This window comes from Acaromyces ingoldii (genome assembly GCF_003144295.1).
Source record: "Acaromyces ingoldii strain MCA 4198 unplaced genomic scaffold FA10scaffold_5, whole genome shotgun sequence".
Classification (NCBI taxonomy): domain Eukaryota; kingdom Fungi; phylum Basidiomycota; class Exobasidiomycetes; order Exobasidiales; family Cryptobasidiaceae; genus Acaromyces; species Acaromyces ingoldii.
Window position 1 is genome coordinate 1,872,451 of NW_020290251.1, and position 23,285 is coordinate 1,895,735.

Here is a 23,285-nt window from a genome sequence, read left to right on the forward strand (position 1 = left end):
CACCGAGCTGAGAAATTGTGGTCGGAGAAGCCAACTCTGAGGACTGGAGGAGATTTGCGTCTCTATATATGATATTCAAAAGGCAAAAAGCAAGAAGGCGAGACACTGCTCTGCTCCCCGACAAACGACCATCTCTCAACTGATCTTTTGCTACCTTGGCGTTACTTTGGCGCTGCCCTGCAAAGTGCACGCGGTATTCAACACCTTATGGTCGCGAAAACATTGAAACTTAACAAAATTCTTCGCCGACCGCATGGGCCAAGAAATGAATTAGTATATAAAGCTGACTCTTTGTTCCCCGTCATCTCCCCTTTCTTAGAAGTCAGGTATCTCACGGGCGGAGAGCAAGCTGGTTCTATCACTTTGTGCAGCTAAAGTCGTTTTGCAACCAAGGAACATGCACCTCCAAGGCGCATTTTCGTTTCAATTGGTCATTTATTGCCTCGCCGTCGCCGTCGTGAGGGCCGACTCCGACGACGACATCATCAAGAAATATGGGATAGATATGAGCGACTGGGCACTCATTCCCGACACCGAGTCGGGCGTGAAATGCACCGACGACCATGTGAGTCAATTGCCCGCCTTCGATGATTATCGTTGCTGACAACGACGCACCTATAGGCCGGCTGGTCCGGCGACTGTGCCATGATCGACGACGACTGGATCAAGAATACTGACCTCCCCGGTGTCGATGAGCAGCAACGTCCCATTATTTGCTACAACACGTGCTGCGTGATAGGCCACCACAAAGATGGCGACCCGGAGATCCACGTGAACGAGATGGCGCAGTTCGGGAACGACGCAAACCTGCACTGCAACGGACCCAATGAACAGACCTGGATCAGAGGCACAGACGAGAACTGGAAGTCGTCCAAGGGGGGGACTTTCAAGATGTGCATGATCAACAAGGCTTCAGGCAACAAGTGTTGAGTTTCGTAGCTCTGTCATTGTAACCTATAGGTTTGTCGCGACACACGTCCGTATGTGTGTGGTCGAGGAAGCTGTTCATTTCAAGCATTTCCAGATCCTTGACTCTGGAGTGGATGCCAACGGAGCGGAGGCTTACTTATACTTTGACGATGACTTTTCCAACCTTGTTACCCCTCAACACTTGGTCTACGAACGCTTCTTCGAGATTGTCGAAACCTTGCACGAAGCTGGGCAGCCACTGCAGGTCGCCGCTGACCAACTGTGGCATCAACTCGTCGAGGAATGTCTGCTTGAGGTGCAAGTAGTCCGAAGCCACGAACCCGCGAAGCGTGATGCTGTGCCGAAGTAGTCAGAGAAGAGAACTTGAATGAAACTTGTGTACCTACCTTTTTGTGACAAATGCTAACGGATTGCGTATCCCGTGAGAGAAACCGTTCCCCCCAAATTGCGACAACATGCCACAAGCAATGATTGTCGCGTGTGGCGCGGCTACAGCAAGAAATGCATCGAGTACTTCTCCGCCGACCCCATCGAAAAAGGCCTGAAGCGGAGCCAGACGACGCAGTTGGTCGTGAATGTTGGTGCGTCGATCCACGATGTACTCGGTGCCTACAGCTCGGAGTGCTTCTATACCCCTGTCCGAGCCCGTGACAGCAACGACTTGCCATCCCCTTTGTCTTGCTAGCTGTCCTGCCACCATTCCTACGCCACCGGACGCGCCGGAGACCAGCAACTTATTCCCTGGCTCTGGTGAGTTCGGCATAAGCTCATCGAGAAGCCTCAAGCTGTGTGGCCGTTAGAATGTTTGCTCTCTTTTCAACACACTCGCTCGGCGACATACCCAACAAATGCGCTGAAGCCTGGTATTCCAAGAGGGCCGAGCCAGGCCGATGGGTCAAGAGGTGCGACGGAAGGACAGCGCGAGATTTTGGCAATGTTTTCTTTATCGATGACGCTAATCTTGCTGAAATCTGAGAGGGCGTCAGCGTTTTCTACCCCAATCAGGATTCTAGCTCTCTGCCCTTACCGATCATGCCCGTTACCATCTGACCTTCGTGGAAGGAGTGGTGTCCGGAGCGTACAACGCGCGCCACGCCGAAACCCTGAAGTGGCTTTCCCGGAACAAAGGCCTCGATGTAGCTGTCGTGATTCACGTTCATGCGGCCGCGCATGTACGGGTCGAGGGCTATGAGTGGTGCATTGTAAGCTACGGTACAGTACACAGCTGCAAAAGACCCACAGAGGAGGATGGCCTCGATCAGAATGCCGCCATCAAGGCGAAAATCGTCCAATACCACCTTCTCCACTTCGTAGCTCGTGTTGACTGATGGTACGGGGAATCCTACGGGCTGCGAGACGAAGAGAATCTTGGGATTGTCCATTTGGTCTTTGTGGATCAAGAAGAAGAGCCTTGTATCAGTGGCGCTAAACAAGGCTGGGTTTCTATTTCATGCAGCACACGGTCGGTTGCTTCACTATATTTCAATTTCGTGGACCGCACGGACTCTCCACTCGCGACTCACGATCATCGAAGACAAACAACTCCATGGCCAATAGCAGAACGGACGTCTGGATTCCTTCGGCAACGCCTGGGGTGCGTCTGCACGCTTGGCAGTATACTCCCCGAAGCTCGTCTAGGCAGCGGATGCCTGTCATCGTGGGCGCTCCTGGCTTTGCATTCAGCAAGGCAAGCGGATTCGACGAGTACGGCAAGGTGAGGCTGTCGGTCGAGAGTGGACAAAATTCTCCGAGGCTGGGTATGCGGCTGTGCTGTTCGACTACAGGACCTTTGGTCAGAGTGAGGGCACGCCTCGCAACCTGGCGGACCTTGCAAGCCAGCTGCAGGACTACCGCAGCGCCCTCGCCTGGGTCCGAGGGCAGAGCGCCTTCGACCCCGAGCGAATTGTGCTCTTTGGCGCAGCCTTCTCTGGAGGTCATGCCGTGACCGTTGCAGCTGAGGTGAGACAAAAGCGACGAGCGCTTCTTCTGCGTTGTACACTGAACGTCTATAGGATGGCCACATTGCGGCCGTTCTGGGCTTGTGCCCTATGATCAACGCAAAGGAAGCCGGCAAGTCGCTCAACAGCCCTTGGCTGATCCCAGTCGGCCTGTATGGCGTCTTGGATCGCATACTCAGCCTCGTGACCTTTGGCTTTCTACCTCCGCTCTACATCCCCGCTACCCATCCTCACGACCTTAAAACGGGAAAGACAAATGAATGGATTCCTGGCATTGTTCTGACAAAGGGAGCGCCTCAATTCTACAAAGAATGCGATCCCGAGTCGCCAAGGTGCGTAGCTGAAGTTCTAGCAAGATGCAGCTATAGCTGACAACTTCAATAGGTACGTGACCGCACGCGTTGTGACAGACATGGCGACCTACATGCCAGTCGACACGGCCGTGCGGCATAACCTCAAGTCACCTACCCTTCTCATCTCGCCTGGTGGGGACAACATCTGTCCGCTCGAAGCGACGAAAGACTTTGCTGCGAGGGTGCCTAGTGCCGAGGTCAAGGTACTGGGCGATAAGAGCAGCAGCCACTTTGCCGTCCTGCCTAGCTGCGTCGATGGCAACATCTGGCAGGACTGCAGTCAAGCGATGGTCGAATTTCTCGCTGCGAAACTGTCCTGACCGCGCGGTCTTGCTTTCATTTGTCTGAGTTTATTAGCTTGAACTCGTTTGCACGCTAAGTGTTGCTCTCCCTCCACCTCGGAGCGTGCCTAAATTTAATTTAGGTTTTACCACATGCGTGTCCTCCGAACAGCGCAATGCCTTCGCTCGTCTCCTCTGAAAGTAAACACCATCGATCCAGCCATGACTGACCTTGAGTGGACGCTCGACAAGGCTGACGGCACCTGGAAGCGGGACCTCTGGGGTCCGGAGATGTTTACGGCCCAAGTGCACCGGCTTGGCAGTGGGCACCTCGACATCTCCCTGTGCACCGTTTTCACCGCCAGTCTCGCGCCCGAAGAGCTAGAGAAGCGAATGGCACACGCCTGGCGTATCGTCCGCGATCGCTTCCCGCAGCTGGTAGTGCGGATTGTGAACGAGCCCAAGGCAGACAACGAAAACTACAACAGGCTGCACTACGACCAAGCCAGCGCGGCCACCTCGGCCGAGCAGACTTTTGTCGTTCACAGGGCCAATGGGGACGACGAAGCTTTTAGAAAGTATCATTCCGAGATCACTTCGAAGCCTTGCGGTCCCATAAGCCTCGTGAGTGTCCTGTACTGGTGTCGCGCCGTAGAAAGTAAGGCTTATGCATTGTACCGCCAGCACCTTTTTCGCACCTCGTCGCAGCGTCACGCCGTCTATCTCTATGCACCTCACACCCTCGTGGATATCGAAGCGCTTCTGCACGTGTTCAATCGCCTCTTTGAGGCTATGGCAACGCCTGTCGAGGAGCTCGAGACAGACCCAACCCAACGTCTCCCACCTCCCGTGCCCATAGCGCTGCTCCCATCGGCGCCAAGTGGGGACATTCCCGCTTTCATCGGGTCCCAATTGGGCCCTATCCCGGAGCTGATGCCTGGAACCCCGAAATTGCAGCTGTGTGAGTATGTCATTCAGCAATCTCAAAGGCAGCGCACTGATCTTCATCTCAGCCGGACCGCTTGGTAATGGAAGCTGCTACCCAACGCGTCGCCAATTTGATGAGGCACAGAGTGCCAAGATCTTGGCCAAGCTCAAGCAGCTCGGCCTGTCCATTGCTCATGCCCAAGACGCAGGTGCTCAACTCGCCATTGCCGAGCAGGAGGGAGTAACAGGCGGCAAGTCGGTCAACTATCCGGTCTCGGTAAGCTCGTATCAGACACTGGTCTCGGTTAAGACTGGCTGACCAGTCCCCCAGGTTGGTGTTCGGAGGTTCTTCAAGCCTGACCTGCAGACAGAGTACGTTGCCTGGGGAATCGGAGGGCTCCAACTCACCTTCGACCTTGGAAGCGTCGACTCGAAGGCACGAGAGGAGAAGTTCCTGGACCTGATGAGACAGGTACAACCTCAGTATCAGGCAGCGCTCAAGGACGCTACGATCGCTACCAGTCAGCACCCGGCCAACCTGGCTTTGGGCGCGGACAAGGGTTTGTGAGTATGCGTATACAGACAGATTAGACTATGTGCCTGCGCTGACTGCTTGAGAAGGCCTCCCCTCGCCCCTCCTTCCGCCCACGTTGTCTCGTCTGTCGGACGGCTTGACGACATGCTCCGTCCCGACCTCTATGCACCAATCATCAAGATAGAAGACGTGCACGAGGCCCAGCGGCATGGCATCATGGCTGTACCCACTTTCCACACCTGGACTCTCAATGGTCGCCTCACTATACAAAGTATGTTCAGCCCCACTTGCTTTGCAGGCTTATGACTGACGTTTCCCGCAAGTGAGCGTGTCGGAACCACTAGCACCCATCGTCGATCAGGTGCTCGACAGGTACGAAAGTCTGCTGCACTCTCTTGCCGACTGAAGTACTTTTGAACTCCGTCTTGTTAGGAAGTGAACATGCTGTTGTGAAAAATAAAATACATTAAGGAACGGCGGTGGGACACATCATTTTCGGCAATTGGTAGAACACCAGTGGCAAACTTCTTATGCACTGCACTGTGTTGATGTGCTGTACACGCGCTGCTCCCGTAAGGTTCTGATCGTTTTCTTTTCCTGTGGAACGCGCTTCATCTGCCCTGCTTCAGCATACAGGATGCATGGAAGCCCATGTGCATCCTTTTCGGTTGCAAAGATAATACTTTCTTCTGGTGGAATCCTGTGCAGCTCCGTGTGTCCTCGGCTAGAGCCTACTCGGCGATGGTTCAATAACTTCATCTGGCGGACCGAGTCGCTGAGCTGAGCCAGTGCCGTGAGCATATGGCGGCTATTTCTTTGTTATCTATTTCCTTGTAAATTAAAGTCCACCCAAACTGCTTTAGCCTAGTAATATCGGCATCCGAGAAGATATTCACGACAATATCCGGCAGTTCGCGAGTAGACTCAAGACTTATCTTGACCGCATGGTGAAGGCAGGAACATCAACCATGAGGTCCGCGGACACGTTCATGACCATGGTCGTTCGGAACACGAAAGATGCTCTGACGTGAATTGTGAGGTATTAAAGTGAGCTGAATGACTGTGTCCTCGGGAATCCCCCACCACACGCATCCTCCGTGCTCCACCAAACTTGTCGCACACTAGCCATGGTCAACTGGACTGATCCTAACGTCATCCAACAGTCGGTACAGGCCGAATTCGGCTCTCTCGTCGGCCAGTTCTCAATCATCATCTACGAGATTCTGAACACGCTATGGTTTGAAACTGGGCTGCTCACCCGTAAAATCCCTTTTCGCTGGGTAAGTTTGTGGTCGTCCTCAACGGATCTCAGCAGATGAGAACCTAAGACATGCTCGTTTTACAGCCCTTTTTGCTGGTCGTGGCTGGAAGATGGCTTCTGCTGCCCGCGTACATCCTCGGTATCATTTCGCTGAGCGAAGGCAACTACACGGGACCGCAGTGCCAGATCATCTTTCGGGTCGAGTCTGCAATCGTGGGACTCGCACAGATCAGTGGTACCTCCATCTTCTCCCTCCGCTGTTGGTCAATTTATGAGCGCGGTACCCTGGGCAAAGCGGTACGAAGCTATCTCCTTGTCGCCACGATGGGGTGGATCGCCCTGTGGATGTACTCGGCCGGTGTAGGGCTCGACGCAACCTATGAGGGCAAGACCTGCATCGTCACGCGTGCGGGCCGGATCACTTGGTCGCCGTTCCTCTACGCTCTCGTCTACGATCTTACATTGGTTCTGCTGCTCTGCTATCGCCTTTCGCCTTATTGCGACCGTCGGGATATCATCGATCCCGGTCAGAAGCCTAGCTACATGACGCTTCTCTTTCGTCAAGGCGTTCTCTACTACCTCGCGGCGACTGCTGCCAGTATCTGGGCCATGGCGTGGTTCTGGGCCAACCCGAACCCGCCTATGTCCAACTTTGGCGCCAACATCGACTCGCTGGTCGTCGTCATCTCTGCTTCCAAGGCTTCTCTTTCCTTTATCAAACGGAGTATCCGTGGCCATAACGGGAGCAGGCTACTCTCTGGTTCAAGCTCCAACGAGCTGTCGAGTTCCAGGCCTGTTGGTATGGACTTCCTGGGTGGCCAGAGTGGTGGGCCCCAGGCGAGTACCTCTGCTTTACCGATCCACATGGTACAGAACACTGTAACGACACGGTCACAGACCAACGAGTCAGGTGGGAACGATCAAAAGTCCGACATTTCGCTTGAGGTGCTCCGGAGGAGCTAGTGTATAGCAAACGACAGAACAGCACAGAAAGCAGGTCTTTTTGTGTTCCCGTTTGCCCTTCTCGTAGACTGTTTGTAGATTGTGGGCGACCCAAGGAAATTCCCTCTTATCAATTCGAATGCCCTGTGACATCTCCCATTTGTGCCTTGCGATGCCTCGAAGCTTCCCACTTACCGCGTGTAGAGGGAAAATAACTCGGTGATGAGCTCATAAACTGAACGTGTCTCCACAGAGAGAGCTATCGTCCACTGCTTTAACCTCGAGGTCACACCGAGCATAAATTGGAATGATATTAAAATCGCGGGATGCACGCGGTCGTGGTCTGAGTCTCGATTCGGTTTCTTCTGTTGAAGGGGTTAGGCGAAGGTCCAGCGGAAGAAATATCGGCATCTCCGGGTTCGTTGATTTGGACAGCATGCTGACACACGGAAAGGCCTTCTCCAGCCCTGTTGAGACCTGACGGCGGCTGTCGTGTTCCCTGCACACCACATCCCGGCTGCAGTCCCGCCAAATAATGGCGACTCAAGATGATGGCACACTGTATGGCGTTCTCGTCAAGTGGGCCGAGCAGACGCCGGAAGCAGTCTTCCTTCGAGACCTACCATCGGGCGAATGCTTGACCTATGGGCAATCACTTCGAATCGTAGATTACATCGCCGAGCGACTGCAAGCGTACCGGAGCAAGCAAGACCCGTCTACACCACCTCTTTTGGCTCTCTGCCTCACGCACAATCAGCCAATGCATATCCTCGCCCCTTTGGCTTGCTGGAAGATTGGTTGGTCCGCCGGCTACATGTCTGCGAGCTCAAGTTCGCCTCGGGACATTTTCAGAGCACGATTACGCTGTCTCACGCCCTCGCTCATTGTCACCGACGATCAAATCGACGAAGCCATCGTTTTCCCTCCTTCTCTTGCACAGGAGGATGTCAATGCACCAATTTTGACGCTAGCGGAATTTCTGGGCCAGACAGCACTAAAAGCAGCCGAGAAAGTCTCGATGGCCCAGCTCGCCGAATTGCGACCTTCACTGGAGAGCATCTGCCTTGTTGAACGACATGAGGAGGAGGAAGCCTACCGCATGTTCACCTCGGGTGCCACGAGTGCCTCTGCCGTCAAGGCCGTGTCGATGCCACACAGGTTCTTGCGTCAATCGGTCGACTACTGGCAGGCCAAAGCAGGGATCGAGTTAATTAGTCAACAAGCACACAGCTTAGGCTCGGCGCCCCTCTCGCACGCACACGGCCTGATTGCCAACGTCATGTTTTGCATTGTGCCGACGGGTGGCAGTTACATCTTTTTCGACTACAACACACTTTCAATCAATGGGCCAGAGCACCGAGCGGAAGCCACTGCCAAGGCGCTCATCGAAGTCATGAGGAGAGGATGGGTTTGCAACAGCCTCTGGACATTTCCAGCCACGCTCGAACACCTCGGTACAAGGGCATCAGTAGATGGGGAATTGCTTACTGCGATACAACGTCTTAATTACGTCAACGTCGCAGGCGCACCAGCAGCAAAGAGTGTTTTTGAGTGGTGGGCAGAGAAAGGGGTTTCGATGTGCAATTCGTGGGGCATGACCGAGCTTCCGCTCGGTGCTTGCAGCATCGGCCAGCCGAGACCAGAAACCTTTAGGTTCAACCCAAATGCCTTGCTTCGATGGGAGGACGTCCCAGGGTACGTGGGGGCACAGGAATTGGTAGCCGATCCTCGGACTATCTTCAAAGGCTACTACTGTCTGCGAGATGGTAAGGTTCTTTTTGAACCGGTCGAAAGCCGAGGCTTTCGCACTCTCGATCTCTTTCATCAAGCTGGCGACAGCGATTATAAGTTTGTGGGACGCCTCGACGACACGATCCAGCTGGTGAACGGAGAAAAAGTACTCGCCACCTCCGTGGAAGCGGAAATTCAACGATGTAATCACGGTCGCCTGGCTTTCGTTGCGGGCGACCGAGAGAACGGACCGTCTTCGAGCCTTGTTGCCCTCGTCGAGATGGACGCGCACGATGGTCAAAGACTTCTCCAAAGCGCTGTCTCGAGAGCCAACGAAGTGCTAATGGCTGCTTCTCGACTACCAATCGACCACGTTACATCCATCCCCCTCGGCAGCCTCCCCAAAACGAGAAAAGGAGTTCTTTCCCGAAGCGAGGCCGCTCGCCGCCTCTCTTTGGAACTCAAACGCCTACGAGCGCGCGTCGCGAGACGACAAGCCGTGCAGTGTCTCGATACTGTCATCGGTAGGCCAGTTCACAAAGACGAAAGACTGATTTCGCTTGCCTTGACATCGATCCAAGCGAGCAGCCTGGCCTCTCTGATCGAGCGACACACAGGCATCAGAATCACCGCCGCTGATCTGTTGCAAGTCGACAGCGCAGCCGACCTCGGAGCGCTTGTTGAGTCACGCGTATATCCGACGGCCGAGACCGCTTCACCTCCACGAATGCCGTTCTTTCATGAATCGGTCAACAAAGCTAATCAAGACGTGGATGATCCAGTCGCGATCCGAGGTATGGCGCTAAGATTGCCCGGAAACGTGAAAAGTCTCGAAGAGGCGTGGGCCGCTTTCCTGACAGGAGAAGGTGCGGAAGGTCTCGACATCCTTACCAATGACGGTAAATCTGCGTCCGGGCGACGTGCTTGGCTGCCCAGGAACGACATCGAGAGTTTTGACAACCAATGTTTTGGCATCTCGGATGAAGAAGCGCTCTTCGTCAAACCTCAGCAAAGGCTGGCACTCGAAGTGATGTACGAGGCGCTCTCGGACGCCTGCCTGCGTCCTAGTTCTCTGAGAGGCAAACGCGTTGGGGTCTTTTGCGCTGCGAGTGGACAAGACGGGTACGAGCGTCTGCTGGAGTCAGCGATGGGACCCAAGGCGCACAATTCACGCTTCTGGGGCCATGGAACAAGCACGGCGGCTGTGTCCGGCAGGATCGCTCACTACCTGGGTGTCGAGGGGCCCGTTATGACCTTTGAAACGGCATGTAGTGGCTCTCTTGTTGCCCTTTGGTCTGCCCACCGCTCGCTGCTCAACGGCGACTGTGACGTAGCCATCGTCGGTGGCGTAACCACACACTTGCATCCCGGGACGTTGGCTTTCATGCGTTGCGCCGGCATGACTTCGCAAAGCTCTCAAGGATCTCAAGCTTTCGGGGTCGATACGGACGGCATGTGTGCATCAGAAGGTGCTATTTTTGTCGTGTTACAGAGGAGCTCGAAAATGCCGGTTGGGCTAGGTCGCTGCCTGATTCGGGGGTCGCAAGTACGACACCAGGGCGCGTCAGCCAATATGCTCATGACAAGAGCCGATGCTCAATCCAGGCTCCATAAATCTGTCCTTCAAGAGAGTGGCTGGCAACCTGGTCAGGTTGATCTGGTCGAAGCACACGGAACTGGAACAAGCCTAGGCGACCAGATCGAAGTGATTGGTATTCAAGAGACGTTCGGCAACTCTCCCGTCTTCGTCTCTTCGTCCAAGACAGTATTTGGTCACACATTGGAGGCAGCGGGTCTACTAGGCGTGGTCAAGGCGTGCATGTGCCTCGATTCGGGGGTTGTACCTCCGCATCACGTCACAAATCTGCAACCCTTAGGCGACAGGTGCAAAGCCATCATCCCTAGTGAAGAGACACCAGCACCAAGACTGCAAAGGGCCCTTGTATGCTCCTACGGCTTCTCTGGAACCATGGCTGCCGTCGCAATAGAGAAGTCGTTCGCTGCAGGACCGTTGCAGGCACGGTCAAGTCTACCAATCCTCCTTCTCTCCGCACCCAGTGTTGCAAGCCTTAGACGTCTGGCGGACACATGCAACAAGTGGCTTGCCAAACAGCAGACTTGCTCGTCATCGCTCGAAGACGCACTTGAAAGACTATCCCACAACATCAATGCTGGAAGGGACTTGTTTGCATGCCGTCGAGCAATCGCTTTTGAACAAGGAGCGAGTGACATCTTTGCTGGTCTTTTGGATCTGTCTCGAGTCACACACCTTTCAACATATACCGCCACAAGCAAGACAATTGTCGTCCAATTCACTGGTATGGGCCGAATCGAGATTGGCGCGGCCAGGCAATTATTTGATCGCCATGATGTGTATCGTGAAACATTTTCAAGAGTCTGCTCCTCCCTGATGCGAGCCGGACTCGACGTGGACGTCAAGGCGGTCCTATATCCTCCGTCGAAGGTCTATCGCGAACGAAGCAAAGAACTGCTCGAGCGACCCGTCGTCGCGCAAGCCTGTCAGCTCGCAGTATCGATCGCGCTTTGGCACACGCTGACGGCCTACATCGCTAGAACGAGCATTCATACGACCTGTGGACATAGTTTCGGCGAAGTTGTGGCTGCCTATGCCTCTGGACTACTCAATCTCGACGAAGTCTGCGCCCTCGTCCTGGCACGGGCTGCCCATTGTGAGCGCAACTGGAAAGGTGATGGTGCCATGCTCGCCACACGTGCGTCAAAAGCGGCAGTTACGGCTCATCTTGTCCCGGGTATTACGGTGGCTGCCGTCAATTCTGACTCAGCAGTGACCTTATCAGGGACTGTTGGAGCGATCCTCAGCCTCAAGAAGCGACTGGCAGGCGAGAACATCACCAGCAAGCTGCTCGAAAGCCAGGGTGTCGCGTATCACCACCCTCGGCTATCACCTGATTCTGAACACCTAAGTCAATGGAATCGCAGTGGGTCGTGCAATACGCCCCGCTTTTTCTCTACCAGCAACAGCTCAGGCTGCGATTGGCCTCAACACATCGTAAATCACGTTCCGTACTCAACTTTCATGGAGCAAATTCTGGACCGAGTGCAACCCGACGTCCTCATTGAGGTCGGTCTCGGTCCAGACCTATCGTCATTTTCGCGCGATGCATTGCGCAAGAAGAGGCAACAGGAAGGCCGCTCATCAGTCAAGGACACGGTCGTGCTCCCGCTCTTTTCAACGCCATCCCAATGTCATCTGCCCACTTTGGTCGGCCGACTATTCGAGCTTGGCGGAATCCTTATTGAGTGGCCTCACGGTACAGCAAGAGCCGACATGGGCATCGAACTTTTCGAGAAAAAGCGTCACTGGCCCGAAAAGTCCCTTCTCAGAAACGATTATGAGAGTACAGTCGGTCTAGGATGGCAACAACAATCCTCTTCTTCGCGCTTCACAATCGCCAAGACAATCACGAACGAAGAAGCGGAAGCGCTCGCCGAACGTCGCTCAGAGGATGTTATGTCGTTGCTGATTCAAGCTTGCTCCCTTCTGCTGGGCACGAACGTCTCGTTCGTCCTGGACCACCTAGCTCTGGAGCAGACACGAGAGATCGATTTGCGTGGCCGGAGTATTGAGGTACGAGTGGTGACTGGTCGTATCGCCAGCCTCGTCACGAAAGCATACGACACAAGTGCTACACTATTGTTGGCAACCGCCACCCTCGAGCAGAGCTCCACGATCACCAGCGCTTATGCTGATAGCATCAGCACCAAGGAAAATGAAAAATTCTCAGACGCGTTCACATTCGAATCCAGCCTCGATCCGACAGCAATCATGCACAATCTTCGTTCTGTGGGGCAGCTTCCGGAACCTCTCCAGCTCATTGCCTATCACACGTTCCCCTCTCTATCGAGAACTTCACAGCCGCTGGAGAGTAAAAGAAAGGAAGGTACCATATCGGTCTTCACTGCAAAAGGCAGGCAGTGGGTGGCAGACGTGCTCGTTGAAGAGAACGATCAGATCGCCCGGCACCCAGCTCCTGCTACTCCACCACTCTCAACTTCTTCGAGGATCTCGACAAAATTCTCGACTCCGACTCTTTCTCACCAATATTCAGGCAAAGAGATCGTGCTTTCAAGCTGTACGGTGCGTTATGACATGTTGACCGTCGTTCTTCAGTATTCTTGTTCACCTAAATCCTTCACCCTTTAGACTTTGGCCCAGCACGTGGTCTTGGGCGCTCCCATCTACCCTGCTGCTGCACTTTTGGAGCTTGTAAGTGAAAGGGACACTACCAACGCTGGGCGTCCATGCTCTAACCAACTCGAAGCAGGTGGTACAAGTTGCGGAAATTTCTCTATCCGTGACTGATGTCGCGTTGAACAAACCGGTCAATCTAATAGAGGATGCGCGATTGATGATACGTCAAGAAGAAGACAGCGAGGATAATTACCGGATCTCGCACGATGACGACATCATCTCCACGTTCAGCATAGGAGCGATCCGAGCACCTCCACCATGCCCTTCCTGGAAATCTCTTCTGGCAAGAACAAAGCAAGTAAACCTTTCAACCTTCTTCAGTGGCGGCTGGAAGTCTTTCACCGATTTTGGTCCCTCGTTCCGGCGGATCGAAGAGCTTCGATTCAACCAACACGAATCATACGCCAAGATACGAGGATGGGACTCGGTAGAGGAAGGTGGAGCGCACGAGCCACAGTATCGCCTCCACCCTGCTGTCATTGATGCGGCCATGCAGAGCGCTTCGGCTCTCGTTATCGGCGACTCGTTCTTACCTTCAGACACCTTCTATGTACCCACGTGGGTGGATCGTTTTGACCTGGCAAGTGATCGCAACGAGCCTCGAACGCTCCATGCACATGCCGTCCTTCAGAGCAGTGAAAGAGGTGAGACGACATTATTGTGACAGACACAGATTTGTGGGCTGATACGTGCAATAGACTCCTTCCGTTCGAGGATCAACGTGTTCGATCAGGATGACGAATTCGTCTTCTCTATTGAAGGTCTCGTGCTCACTGCTACCCACTTGCCCATCGTTGAACCTGGATCAGGGCATAAGATCATCTGGCAGCCGACCGAATGTCGCAAGAAGGTGGCCAAACCCTTGCAAACCCAAAAATGGACTCCAGACCGCATTGAAAGGCGACGAAGAAATGTGGAAGACGCTATGCAGGTCGATGCAATCGTCTCCGAGATTGTCCGTCAAACAGTAGAGAAGTCCGGGGGGCGTGACGATCAGCTTCCAAAGCATCGACTACGCTACAGGGACCTGCTATTTCGCATATCTTCTCAGGCAGTAGGATCGCTAGACTTACGGTCGCAGACTGAGATAGTACGAGAAAGGGACGCTGTCACTGCCGAAGTGCTTGAAAGGCTTCCCTCTCTAGTCGAAGAGGCTAGCTTGGACTCCATGGTGCGTTTAAAGACGAAGAACGTGCACCAAAAGTGTTGCTCATCTATATCAGGCTGCCGTTGATTGCCTTTTCAACAACGGGCTTGCCGATCGCATCTACAGGAACGTTTTCGACGAGGAAATGGCAGGAGCTTATTCAGAAGCACTGCGCATAGAGCTAGAACGCATCTCGGACGGCAAACAGGTGATTCGCATTCTCGAAGTGGGCTGCGGTACTGGGGCACTCTCGAGGGTTATTGCCGCTGCTGCAGAGGATTTCGAACGGGAGACCGGAGTCACAGTCCACGTTACCTTCTCGGACGTATCTAAGCGCTTCGCCTCCGATGTCGTGGCGAACTTGTCAGGGAGCAGATCCGCGGCCGAATACAACATCGATCTCGATCCAGCGTTGTCGGGCTTGGATTCGGGCTCTTTTGACGTCTTGTGCGCCCTCCACGTCCTACATGCGTCCAAAAATATTACCCGGACAGTCCGACACCTCGCGCAACTTCTTTCACCCGCCGGCACGCTTCTCGCCTATGAGCTGGACGGACAAGCATTTGCTCAAGGCGAACCCAGGTCCAAATTCCTCGATGTCCTTTGGGGAAGTATGCAGGCCTGGTACGACTTTGATGATGAGCGCACTCATTGCAGCCTCGATTCGCAAGGCTGGCAAAATGCCCTTGATGCACGTTTCACGGACTTCGAGTCGGTCACTGACATTTCAGTCTGTGCCGAACCTCTCCTCCTCTTTCGCGCTCTCAAACGCGGGCCAAGCCTTGAAAGACAGAAGGATTTGGACCGAGAGGTTACCGTCTATCGCCACAGTGCGGGTCGAGAGATGCAGTTGAAAGCGATGCTAGAGGAAAGGGAACCCCAATCTTGCTGGTTAGTCACCGAGGACGGAAACGATGAGGACTTTGAGGGTGCGAGAGCCCTTGCGCGCGTGCTTACAACCGAGCTACACTGGATACGCTTTTACGTCGCATCGGTTCCTCCTCTGCCGGACTTGACGCTTCTTGAGAAGCTCACAGCATTGCAAGAGTATGGCTGCGAAAAAGAACTCAAGATCGAGCCACAGCAGATTAGGGTGCCTCGGGCCGTAGCCCTCAAAGAGACGAACACGCCAATGCACCGACTCCAGCCAGAGAAGGCGTATCTACTGTTGGGCGGCCTAACGCCCATGGGGATCGAGATAGCTTGGTGGCTATACGATCAAGGTGCTCGCATCATCTTTTTGACATCTCGGACTGGTGCCGCCAAGCTGCACGAAGAAAGCGACATGCAATGGGTGAATGCGAAGAGGAAGGTGGAAGCTCTTCAAAAGAGAGCGGATGCCTGCTTGCAATTGTGCGCTTGCGACGCTACAGATGACGAAGCAACAAGCGGGCTGCTGCGGCGGGCAAGGAAGAGCGCACAAGCAATCGGAGGCATAATTGTCATGCCCCTGGTGCAGCTGCCTCACTCATTCAAGCTACAGACAAAAAATAGCTTCGAGGCCCTCTACAACGTCCGTGTTGGTCCTCTCAGAGTCCTTGAACAGGCGCTGCGCATACAGGAGCTCGACTTCCTTGTCTCAACCTCGACGGTCGGCAACTTGTTCGGCTTTCCCTTTCAAAGCAACTACTACGCCTCAGCAGCCAGCGCGGAAGGATGGCTTGGACCTCATTCCAACGCGATCGCTATATCCGTCCCGGCAATCACAGATGTCGGAAGCTTCCATCAAGAGGTGATGCTGGGCAAGCGCGAGGTCAGCTGGAGAATGAAGAGCCTATGGACCACCTCTCGTAGCTTTACGACCTTGCTCAGCAGAGCATTGGGGCTGACGATATCGAACAAAGCTGCTGGTATCAGCACGTTGATTCCTTCCTTGCCATGGGCACAGGTGGAGCGCGAATTGGACGCCATGACGATCAGGAGGCCGATTGCACTTCAGCATCTTCTTGCATCTACGACCCGAAAGCATCACGAGGATCGGCAAGAGCAGACCGTTCTAGCAGAGGTGGAGAAGAGTGGACGAGCAGGCCCAGTGAAAGAGGAGCTCCTGAAACCCCGTGCAAGCTACAGTTCCCTCGACTCTCCCACCTGCAAGAGTATTGATGAGCTGCTCGGCGACGCCCTTGGGTGTGATCGAGACACGTTTCAGCGATGGGACCACTCGCAACCTATTAGCTTTTTTGGGCTCGATTCGCTCAATGCCACAATTCTCTCCAGCGCCCTACGAACGCACTTCAACATTATTCTCCCACAGCTCAGAATCTTGAGCGACGTCACGATCGCAGACGTCCTTGCACTAGCGAACACCGACTCAAAGACGAAGGCGGTGCACGACACTCGAAATCCAAAAACGGACGCTCAAGTGCTTGTCAAAATTCGCGACGGCATAGACTCCGGGTCTGGTGATCTTGTGTGAGCAGAAGTTTCGAGAACCCAATCTGTGCAGTGAAACGATAAACTGACTGCCCTTGCAGCCTAATTCACGATGCTCTTGGCCAGATCTCCCTCTTTTACGGCCTGCACGAGTCGATAAATGGACCTGTGTGGGCTATTGAGCCTTCCGAGTCAACTCGGCGCCTCAAAGACTTTGAGGCAATGGTCGTTGAGTATCACAAGGCTCTCACAGAGCTGCTCGCCCATGGGCGTCCACTCAGGCTGGCTGCTTTTTCCGGCAGCACAAGCATCGCCCTACACCTTGCTCGGCGGATCGAGGATACGAACGATTTACGGCTGATCCTCATCGACTTTCTGCCACCACTTGTCCAAAGCATGCCGCGTAGTATGGACAGGAACAATGGGAACGCCATTGATCAACTACTCCATTTCATCGCCAAAGCTGCCGAACTTGATTCTTACGGTGACATCGAGGTCAAACGAACGAGAGCGCTTCTAGATGCGCTGCGCGGTGATACGGAGGCGCGCCAACGCTTTTCGCGATACTCATTGCAGCACTTCCGAGACGACATGGCCCGTACCATGTGCAAAGATTTGTCGGAAGCAGGATGGCCGCAAGTTCGTTCCCGTTAGTCAATTCACAACCCTCTCCCTTTCAATTCTGACTTTTTCCAAAAAGATGTGACTGTTGTCAAGGCTCAGGCTGGCATACTGGAAGCCATGCGAAGCATTTTGCCTTCCGACTCACCCATTCACGCACCCCGCTACAATGATCTCGGCGCTGCGCAGATGTTCAGCAAGTCGACGCGCACTTTTGTCGAAGTTCCCGCAGTGGGCCATTTCAGCATCCTGTCATCCCCGGCTCTGGCACGTTTGCTCTCCTAAGTGCAGAAGGTAAAAAGGGGGCGCAAACGCAATGCAGCGCACATCGCACAGATGCCTCAAGAGACCTGACACGCACAGAGTGCGCTCTTGGACGATTCTCGATCGGCGATGCGGGATGAAGACAAGGAACGATCCATTGAGTCACAACACGACTGATGACCAGTGTGCATACCATTAGCAAAAGTCCCTAGCGAAATGAAATAAATCAAGAGCTCCATTAATTTTTTTCTCATCAAAGGGAAGAGCAGAATGGTCCTATGCGGGAGTAGCCTCGATGACGCTCATGACGCTTCTCGTCCTGTACGTTTTCTCGAGCTTCCAGCCACCGGCGTTGAGCAGGGCCCCGTACTCTGCCTCTGTTCTCTCGTTGGAGCCCGCGACGGCCATGAGGTGGACGGCTAGGATCTGCGCGTATCTGGGGTCCATGCCGAAGAGCACCACTTCAAGAATGAGAAGCTTGGCGTCGGGCCTGGCCTTTTTGCGAAGATTTCTGAGGATCTCGATGGCTTTTGCATTGGACCAATCGTGAAGAATGAATCTCATAAAGTAGACCTGTGCCTCCTTTGCCACGTCGTCAGGTTGCGGCTCGTTGAAGTCGTGCCTGGAAAAATATTGTCAGCTGGCCAGTCTGCTGCCACTTATGAGTGCAAACAAAACTTACTCCCGAATTTCAACCCTGTCAGCCCATGCAGGCGGCATCGTCGCCCACAGCTTCTTGGCATCCTCGCTGACTTCCTTGAGATCCTGGATCTGGACCTTGAGGTGACTATGGCGGGCTACTAGGTGGATCGTCTGTCCGCCTACACCGCCAGCCACGTCGACTGCGAGTCCGGTTACTTGGTCCCAGGGATAGTCCTCAGTGGGGCCGCCAACGAGAATCCCGTTGAGTGACTGCATCGCTTGGTTGAAGCGGCTTGATCGGTATCCACTCTCTTCGGTGGCATACCACGAGAACAGATCCTGGTGGCCAAAGACAAGAAACGTTCCGCTGTTGTTGGCATTCTCCTTCTTGACGAGCGCCGGCAACGTGTTGACGCACTTGGCTGCGTCATCCATGCAATACTCGACCATGGACCCAAACGGCGAGGGCGAGTCTTTACGCATGAGGTCCACGTGCTCAGAGCCGACCCACTCATCCGAGAGCGGATGGCCGACCTCACTGACAAGGTGGACTCGAGACATGGATCGCAGGACCGTGCGGAGGCGCAGTAGGCTAGCACCACTCTTCGCGGCCAGTTGTTCGGCCGAGACACCCTTTTGGCCGGGCCTCGGAAGCAATTCTGCCAGTCCAAGCGCGTAGAAGGCGGACAATGCCGCCCATTCGTGGTTGCCGAGGTTGAACTCGCACAGATACTGCGTCGGGCTGAGGGTGGAAATGAGCGCCCTAGAGTAGTCATGCCGCCACTTGTCGGCCTGGAACTTGGCCTCTGGAGCATAGGGAAAGCGCCACATTGCATTTTCAGGAATCTGCTGCTCTCCATCTTGCGCCTCAACATAGCTTATGAGGGCCTGGAATGAGCTTGGTCAGTGAAGATCGTGTTCCACTCCAGCAACGGGGTTCTTACATCAGTTGAGGCGCGAAGCTCCTTGAGCGCATTCAGTTGCTCATCCTTGTTCCAGGTATTCATCTTGCAGTGCGGTGCTCGATTGGAGGCCTATCGCATGCAGCAGTAACGCCTCCTCCTTTTGTACCAGATTTAGCTGTAGGTACCTCGTGATCTCACTCTACTCAATCTAACGTGCATAACCCTAGCTGATTCGACTGAAGCAGTGCCGCTGTAAGCGAGCGCGTACCGCGTGGTGTCTTGCTTCTGATCGAAGGAATCATTTACAGGCAGAATTCCATTCAGATACCCGACGTGTCAATATCGTCGGACGCCAGAATCGGCTAAAGCAAAATTTAGAGTGGAGGCCGTGCAGATGAATCTGCACGTCCCAGACAGTCACCGGCTGGCTTCTACGTTGAGACACGATTGCTACACTGCAAGATAGTATCGCCCAAGTAGTCCACATGATAATCCGCTTTATGGAATTGCAAAGTCGATCCATCGTTTGCGTACAGGATTGAGCTGCCGAGAAGAGCTTCATTGCACGCCAAGTGCCAATGTTCCGAGTCTGTGCATGCGCGGGCAACAACTCAAAGACTATCGAGGGACGCGGAGATGATACGCACTGCAAGATCTAGGACGGCTCTTGGATTGCTTGCATCGAAGCTGGTAGGATGGCTCACTGCACATTGCACGAATCAGCGGGGCTCAGTAAGCCGTTGTGCTCGTGTTCACCCACCTTGAAGAGCGATTCGGCTGTTCAAGCTCCCTGTCGACAACTTGTGTGTTAAGAAGCTGAAGTGATGTTTCAGAAGCAAGCGCAAACTTACAACTGGCAACATAGAGCCTTGGCATTCGTTGATGGACGGCGAGATTGAAATCTACGACATCGACTTCAACCTTCTCAAACGAGGTGGTCATGCGTCGTTCAAGAATTCCCAGGTGCGACATTACAGTGCCTCGACCGAACATTGCTCTGTCGAGGTCAAGGTCGGAGTAGGTCAGTATGATCAATGCGTTGAGTGGAGTACACTCACTGCAGCTCCTTGTCACCTGCAATGGCCAGATTGCCCTGCTCCACGATGAAGTGAGATTCTGCATTCATCTGCTCGCGATACTGCCGATAAAGCTCGGCTGCGAGGGCAGGCAGTTGGCGGGCAAGCGCATCCGGGTCCCTGGGTAGTCCTCGCAGGCTGATCGTGCAACACACGCCTCCAATGGCAAGGCCGATGTATGACGACTTGAGCTCGTCACTAAAGTACTCGCGTCCGTTTGTCGAGAGCGGAAAGAGGCAGAAGTTGTCAAGGTCCTCCCTGGACACTATCCAGATTGCCAAGCGTATCGCGGCGTCCAGCATCGCCGAGACTGTTGCGCCCGCCTTTTTGGCGAGCAAGCTCAGACGCTGAGAATCTGGTATCCCAAAGACGTGTTTGTGCACTGTCGTGGACCCCTTTCCAGGCATGCCCTCTGTTCCAACCCTGAGTAAGCCCTCTCCTAGATCAAAGAAAACTTGTATCAAACCCACCCAAGGCTACACAGGGAGGCGCTCCCCGACTCTTGCACTCTTCAAAGATTGCGTCGAGCCTGCAGTGCATCTCCTCGTCGGATGGGTTCTTGTTTGCAAGGGAGAGTGCCTCGCCCATCGAGGGCACCAGGTGGGCGGCTTCCGTTCCCCATGCCAGACCCTTGCTGGGTTCTATGCCTGGTGCCTCTTTTCGCTGAGCAAGAGAGCAATAGGTGCGACCTGACCAACACAAACCCACCTTCATCAAGGTGCTTCAAGACTGCCTCGAACGTCTTCAACACACCAATAGCATCGAGGATGACGTGTGATGCATCGAGGAGAAGCGCAAATGCGTGCTCATCATCCTTGCTGGTGATCAGGTACTTTTATGGGAGAATCTCTTCAGCATTTCTTAGTCCGACGACGCGACATTTGCGCACTCACCAAGTGAGCCAAGCGGGCAGGGCTGGTGGCTGAGGCGTCCATTAGACTGACTCGCAAGGCTTCGGCACATCCAGCAAGGTCTCCGTGGCCGCGCTCGTGATGGAAGCATCCGGATGCTCGCTCTGGGCTGAGCGCGGCCTCATAGCGCAGCAGCCGATTTGCTGGAGGCGCATCTGGATCTGCAACCAAGTCTGCTCCCAGAAGTGGGTTGAAGAACATTGTGGCAATCCAGGCATCACGGATTCGCGCCTCGAGGTCTTGAAGCGGTGTCTGAGAACGTAGCAAGACGGAGGATTTGATGGTCCAATGCCTGCAGACGAGGTACCAGAGTCAGCTCCGAGCTTAAAATTAAAGTATTGGCACTTACCGACCAAAGTAACGATCGAAGCTGTCCGCCATCCGCTCCACACCCCAGAGCGGCCGCTGCATGGCCTTTCCATCCTCTGTCTGCTTCCAAGCGTGGGTGTGACTGGCTGACATCGTGGAGCTTTTCGTGCTTGTGTTGGAAGTTGGGAGTCACAGTTAGAATGAGCGGACGCACCCTCGCGATGGTATTCGTAAACCGCATGACACCAACGTTGCTCGGGCTACATCTCCGTGGCACTTTAAAAAGCGGCAGGAACGGAAATGCAAAATGCACGCTAAGCTCACCGGCGGCTTGCCCTTCGTCAAGCTATAAGACGGAGCATTCCTTTATCAGATGATACATCTTGACACAAACTGAGGGAAAAAAAATGGATGTTGTAAATGAGGATGTCCTTGGTGCTGTTGGCCCATTCGAGGTGGTGTGACCCTCTTCTCGGAGCAAAATATCACCTGTATGCACCAGCCACTCTCCCCATCCGGTATTCGTGTCAAGACTGGGCAGTAAGGAAAGTCTGCCTTTCACCCGACTTGGCTTCGAATTCCTTTCCAGTTGACGGTGTACTAGAGTAAAGCATTCCTTTTTCAGGGCTGGCTCTGGAGATTAAAAATGATACCATCGGCACGCTCCCAGAGACATCACTGCGTCGCCAGCCGGCGACAGAAGATGTCCCGGCTCTGCAGGATCTTTTCCTTGGCATGCCCCCAGATGTCGAAGCCCTCAAAGGCACCAAAGGCCTTGTCGAACGACACGTTCTCCAGCGGAGCACACACCCTCCTGATCTCGGCCGCGCTGAGCGGGATTTGGTTCGGGTAGCTAGGGGACGTGAGAGTCAGGGTCTGTAGATCAGTCTCTGCAGCCGTGTCGCGACTCACCTCCAAAGGAACGTGACTGAGGCCACGTCTGGTCGCTGTGGCTGATCCGACTTGTACAAGCCGCTGGGGACGACCTGAATCGTGTCCGCGATGAAGAGAATGTCATTCCACAGCAGCACCAAGGAGCCGGGAAAGTGGCCGCCGAGAAGTAAGATCTTGACGTGACCGCCCGGGCCCACCGCTGTCTGCTCTGCATCTACCAGCTTGATGCGACCGGCCAGGCCATCGCCACCCACGCCCTGCACCAGCTCCCGCCGAGGATACCAGTCGTGGAAGTCCTCTTTGGCGAGCCAGAGCGTCATGCTGGGGAATGCTGCAAGCCAGGTTGCGGTGGTGCTGTAATAGTGCGGGTGGCTGACGATCATGTGCGTGATGCCCTTTCCATCAGAGAGGCGGTCGATCGCCTTGAGCGTGTCGTCATCGAGGTAGGCAACGCAGTCCCACATGACCAGCCCATCGAAGCGGCGGTCCTTGAGGAGGAACGCCCTCTGTCCGATGCCGAACGCGGGCCTGGTCTTGAATGTCCACAGGGAACCGTCCAAGAGCTCGTGAAAGTCGTTGTAGAGCGGCTTCTCTGCGTTCTCGATCAGGCTTCGCAGCGTGGTCCATTTCTGGCCGTGCACACCAATGTACTGGCGCGGGTCGAGACAGATGGGACACTTGTATGCGGAGTCGCTCGCCTTGAGGTCGAGGTCCTTTCCACTGTAGCTCGTCTGGGCGGAGCAGGTGGCGCACAGGGGCAACTCCAGCTCGACTGCTGCTGCTTCTCCCAGCCGCGAGGAGAGCAGTGCGAGGCTGCGAGCGGTGCTGTGTGCCGCGCCCGCTTTGCTGCCGATGTCGAGGTTGAAGTATGCCATGATATGGTGGAAGCCCGCGCCACCTCGTGGCCGATCGGGGCTAAGCTGTACACGATTCCGGGGGTGGAGGACAGCAGCGTGCTCATTCTGATTACGTCAGACCAAATCAGAACGCG

General features: G+C 54.5%; 9 protein-coding genes across 9 annotated transcripts; 5 read left to right on the forward strand and 4 right to left on the reverse strand.

Annotated features, from left to right (window-relative positions):
* Nucleotides 1-319: 319 nt before the first annotated feature.
* FA10DRAFT_172986 (hypothetical protein) lies at nucleotides 320-1,014 on the forward strand. Its single transcript, XM_025518238.1, has 2 exons — nucleotides 320-565; nucleotides 622-1,014. The coding sequence occupies exons 1-2, from the start codon at nucleotides 398-400 to the stop codon at nucleotides 928-930; spliced, it is 477 nt and encodes a 158-aa protein (XP_025376005.1). The 5' UTR covers nucleotides 320-397; the 3' UTR covers nucleotides 931-1,014.
* On the reverse strand, nucleotides 939-2,322 carry FA10DRAFT_281218 (NAD(P)-binding protein). The gene is made up of 5 exons (XM_025523672.1): nucleotides 2,171-2,322; nucleotides 1,958-2,116; nucleotides 1,772-1,901; nucleotides 1,317-1,715; nucleotides 939-1,265 (listed from the first exon to the last, which is right to left on the reverse strand). The coding sequence occupies exons 1-5, from the start codon at nucleotides 2,310-2,312 to the stop codon at nucleotides 1,067-1,069; spliced, it is 1,029 nt and encodes a 342-aa protein (XP_025376006.1). The 5' UTR covers nucleotides 2,313-2,322; the 3' UTR covers nucleotides 939-1,066.
* A 154-nt stretch (nucleotides 2,323-2,476) lies between these two features.
* FA10DRAFT_303728 (alpha/beta-hydrolase) lies at nucleotides 2,477-3,561 on the forward strand (the record flags this gene model as incomplete). Its single annotated transcript, XM_025525275.1, has 4 exons — nucleotides 2,477-2,644; nucleotides 2,728-2,889; nucleotides 2,943-3,220; nucleotides 3,273-3,561. The coding sequence occupies 4 exons, from the start codon at nucleotides 2,477-2,479 to the stop codon at nucleotides 3,559-3,561; spliced, it is 897 nt and encodes a 298-aa protein (XP_025376007.1).
* Nucleotides 3,562-3,706: 145 nt separating this feature from the next.
* Nucleotides 3,707-5,483, forward strand: FA10DRAFT_268946 (hypothetical protein). The gene is made up of 6 exons (XM_025522542.1): nucleotides 3,707-4,146; nucleotides 4,207-4,483; nucleotides 4,536-4,726; nucleotides 4,781-5,013; nucleotides 5,071-5,255; nucleotides 5,308-5,483. Exons 1-6 carry the CDS (start codon nucleotides 3,745-3,747, stop codon nucleotides 5,388-5,390), a joined length of 1,371 nt encoding a protein of 456 aa, XP_025376008.1. The 5' UTR covers nucleotides 3,707-3,744; the 3' UTR covers nucleotides 5,391-5,483.
* Nucleotides 5,484-6,111: 628 nt separating this feature from the next.
* On the forward strand, nucleotides 6,112-7,431 carry FA10DRAFT_296284 (hypothetical protein; the record flags this gene model as incomplete). The annotated part of the gene is made up of 2 exons (XM_025524492.1): nucleotides 6,112-6,264; nucleotides 6,330-7,431. The coding sequence occupies 2 exons, from the start codon at nucleotides 6,112-6,114 to the stop codon at nucleotides 7,206-7,208; spliced, it is 1,032 nt and encodes a 343-aa protein (XP_025376009.1). The 3' UTR covers nucleotides 7,209-7,431.
* Nucleotides 7,432-7,722: 291 nt separating this feature from the next.
* FA10DRAFT_281219 (hypothetical protein) lies at nucleotides 7,723-17,578 on the forward strand (the record flags this gene model as incomplete). The annotated part of the gene is made up of 8 exons (XM_025523673.1): nucleotides 7,723-10,940; nucleotides 11,313-13,038; nucleotides 13,105-13,167; nucleotides 13,226-13,796; nucleotides 13,851-14,323; nucleotides 14,376-16,711; nucleotides 16,774-17,321; nucleotides 17,373-17,578. 8 exons carry the CDS (start codon nucleotides 7,723-7,725, stop codon nucleotides 17,576-17,578), a joined length of 9,141 nt encoding a protein of 3,046 aa, XP_025376010.1.
* A 158-nt stretch (nucleotides 17,579-17,736) lies between these two features.
* FA10DRAFT_303731 (S-adenosyl-L-methionine-dependent methyltransferase) lies at nucleotides 17,737-19,252 on the reverse strand. Its single transcript, XM_025525276.1, has 3 exons — nucleotides 19,144-19,252; nucleotides 18,240-19,087; nucleotides 17,737-18,179 (listed from the first exon to the last, which is right to left on the reverse strand). The coding sequence occupies exons 1-3, from the start codon at nucleotides 19,204-19,206 to the stop codon at nucleotides 17,834-17,836; spliced, it is 1,257 nt and encodes a 418-aa protein (XP_025376011.1). The 5' UTR covers nucleotides 19,207-19,252; the 3' UTR covers nucleotides 17,737-17,833.
* Nucleotides 19,253-19,510: 258 nt separating this feature from the next.
* On the reverse strand, nucleotides 19,511-21,814 carry FA10DRAFT_173046 (hypothetical protein). Its single transcript, XM_025518239.1, has 7 exons — nucleotides 21,441-21,814; nucleotides 21,074-21,383; nucleotides 20,889-21,012; nucleotides 20,163-20,592; nucleotides 19,956-20,101; nucleotides 19,865-19,894; nucleotides 19,511-19,807 (listed from the first exon to the last, which is right to left on the reverse strand). Exons 1-7 carry the CDS (start codon nucleotides 21,551-21,553, stop codon nucleotides 19,716-19,718), a joined length of 1,245 nt encoding a protein of 414 aa, XP_025376012.1. The 5' UTR covers nucleotides 21,554-21,814; the 3' UTR covers nucleotides 19,511-19,715.
* FA10DRAFT_268949 (hypothetical protein) lies at nucleotides 21,753-23,240 on the reverse strand. The gene is made up of 2 exons (XM_025522543.1): nucleotides 22,313-23,240; nucleotides 21,753-22,253 (listed from the first exon to the last, which is right to left on the reverse strand). Exons 1-2 carry the CDS (start codon nucleotides 23,167-23,169, stop codon nucleotides 22,076-22,078), a joined length of 1,035 nt encoding a protein of 344 aa, XP_025376013.1. The 5' UTR covers nucleotides 23,170-23,240; the 3' UTR covers nucleotides 21,753-22,075.
* Nucleotides 23,241-23,285: the final 45 nt, after the last annotated feature.

What these genes read in the sequence shown, in the direction of transcription:
- FA10DRAFT_172986 (XM_025518238.1), top strand. Translation starts at nt 398, where the DNA reads ATGCACCTCCAAGGCGCATTTTCGTTTCAATTGGTCATTTATTGCCTC. An exon ending in TGAAATGCACCGACGACCAT is followed by an intron (nt 566 to 621) that starts GTGAGTCAATTG and finishes ACGCACCTATAG; the next exon opens with GCCGGCTGGTCCGGCGACTG.
- FA10DRAFT_281218 (XM_025523672.1), bottom strand. Translation starts at nt 2,312, where the DNA reads ATGGACAATCCCAAGATTCTCTTCGTCTCGCAGCCCGTAGGATTCCCC. An exon ending in GATGGTAACGGGCATGATCG is followed by an intron (nt 1,902 to 1,957) that starts GTAAGGGCAGAG and finishes ACGCCCTCTCAG; the next exon opens with ATTTCAGCAAGATTAGCGTC. An exon ending in GGCTTCAGCGCATTTGTTGG is followed by an intron (nt 1,716 to 1,771) that starts GTATGTCGCCGA and finishes ACGGCCACACAG; the next exon opens with CTTGAGGCTTCTCGATGAGC.
- FA10DRAFT_268946 (XM_025522542.1), top strand. Translation starts at nt 3,745, where the DNA reads ATGACTGACCTTGAGTGGACGCTCGACAAGGCTGACGGCACCTGGAAG. An exon ending in TTGGGCGCGGACAAGGGTTT is followed by an intron (nt 5,014 to 5,070) that starts GTGAGTATGCGT and finishes CTGCTTGAGAAG; the next exon opens with GCCTCCCCTCGCCCCTCCTT. An exon ending in TGGTCGCCTCACTATACAAA is followed by an intron (nt 5,256 to 5,307) that starts GTATGTTCAGCC and finishes GTTTCCCGCAAG; the next exon opens with TGAGCGTGTCGGAACCACTA.
- FA10DRAFT_303731 (XM_025525276.1), bottom strand. Translation starts at nt 19,206, where the DNA reads ATGAATACCTGGAACAAGGATGAGCAACTGAATGCGCTCAAGGAGCTT. An exon ending in AGCTTCGCGCCTCAACTGAT is followed by an intron (nt 19,088 to 19,143) that starts GTAAGAACCCCG and finishes AGCTCATTCCAG; the next exon opens with GCCCTCATAAGCTATGTTGA. An exon ending in GACAGGGTTGAAATTCGGGA is followed by an intron (nt 18,180 to 18,239) that starts GTAAGTTTTGTT and finishes ATATTTTTCCAG; the next exon opens with GCACGACTTCAACGAGCCGC.
- FA10DRAFT_173046 (XM_025518239.1), bottom strand. Translation starts at nt 21,553, where the DNA reads ATGTCAGCCAGTCACACCCACGCTTGGAAGCAGACAGAGGATGGAAAG. An exon ending in CTGCCCGCTTGGCTCACTTG is followed by an intron (nt 21,013 to 21,073) that starts GTGAGTGCGCAA and finishes CTCCCATAAAAG; the next exon opens with TACCTGATCACCAGCAAGGA. An exon ending in AAGGCTCTATGTTGCCAGTT is followed by an intron (nt 19,895 to 19,955) that starts GTAAGTTTGCGC and finishes AGTTGTCGACAG; the next exon opens with GGAGCTTGAACAGCCGAATC.
- FA10DRAFT_268949 (XM_025522543.1), bottom strand. Translation starts at nt 23,169, where the DNA reads ATGGCATACTTCAACCTCGACATCGGCAGCAAAGCGGGCGCGGCACAC. An exon ending in TCAGTCACGTTCCTTTGGAG is followed by an intron (nt 22,254 to 22,312) that starts GTGAGTCGCGAC and finishes CACGTCCCCTAG; the next exon opens with CTACCCGAACCAAATCCCGC.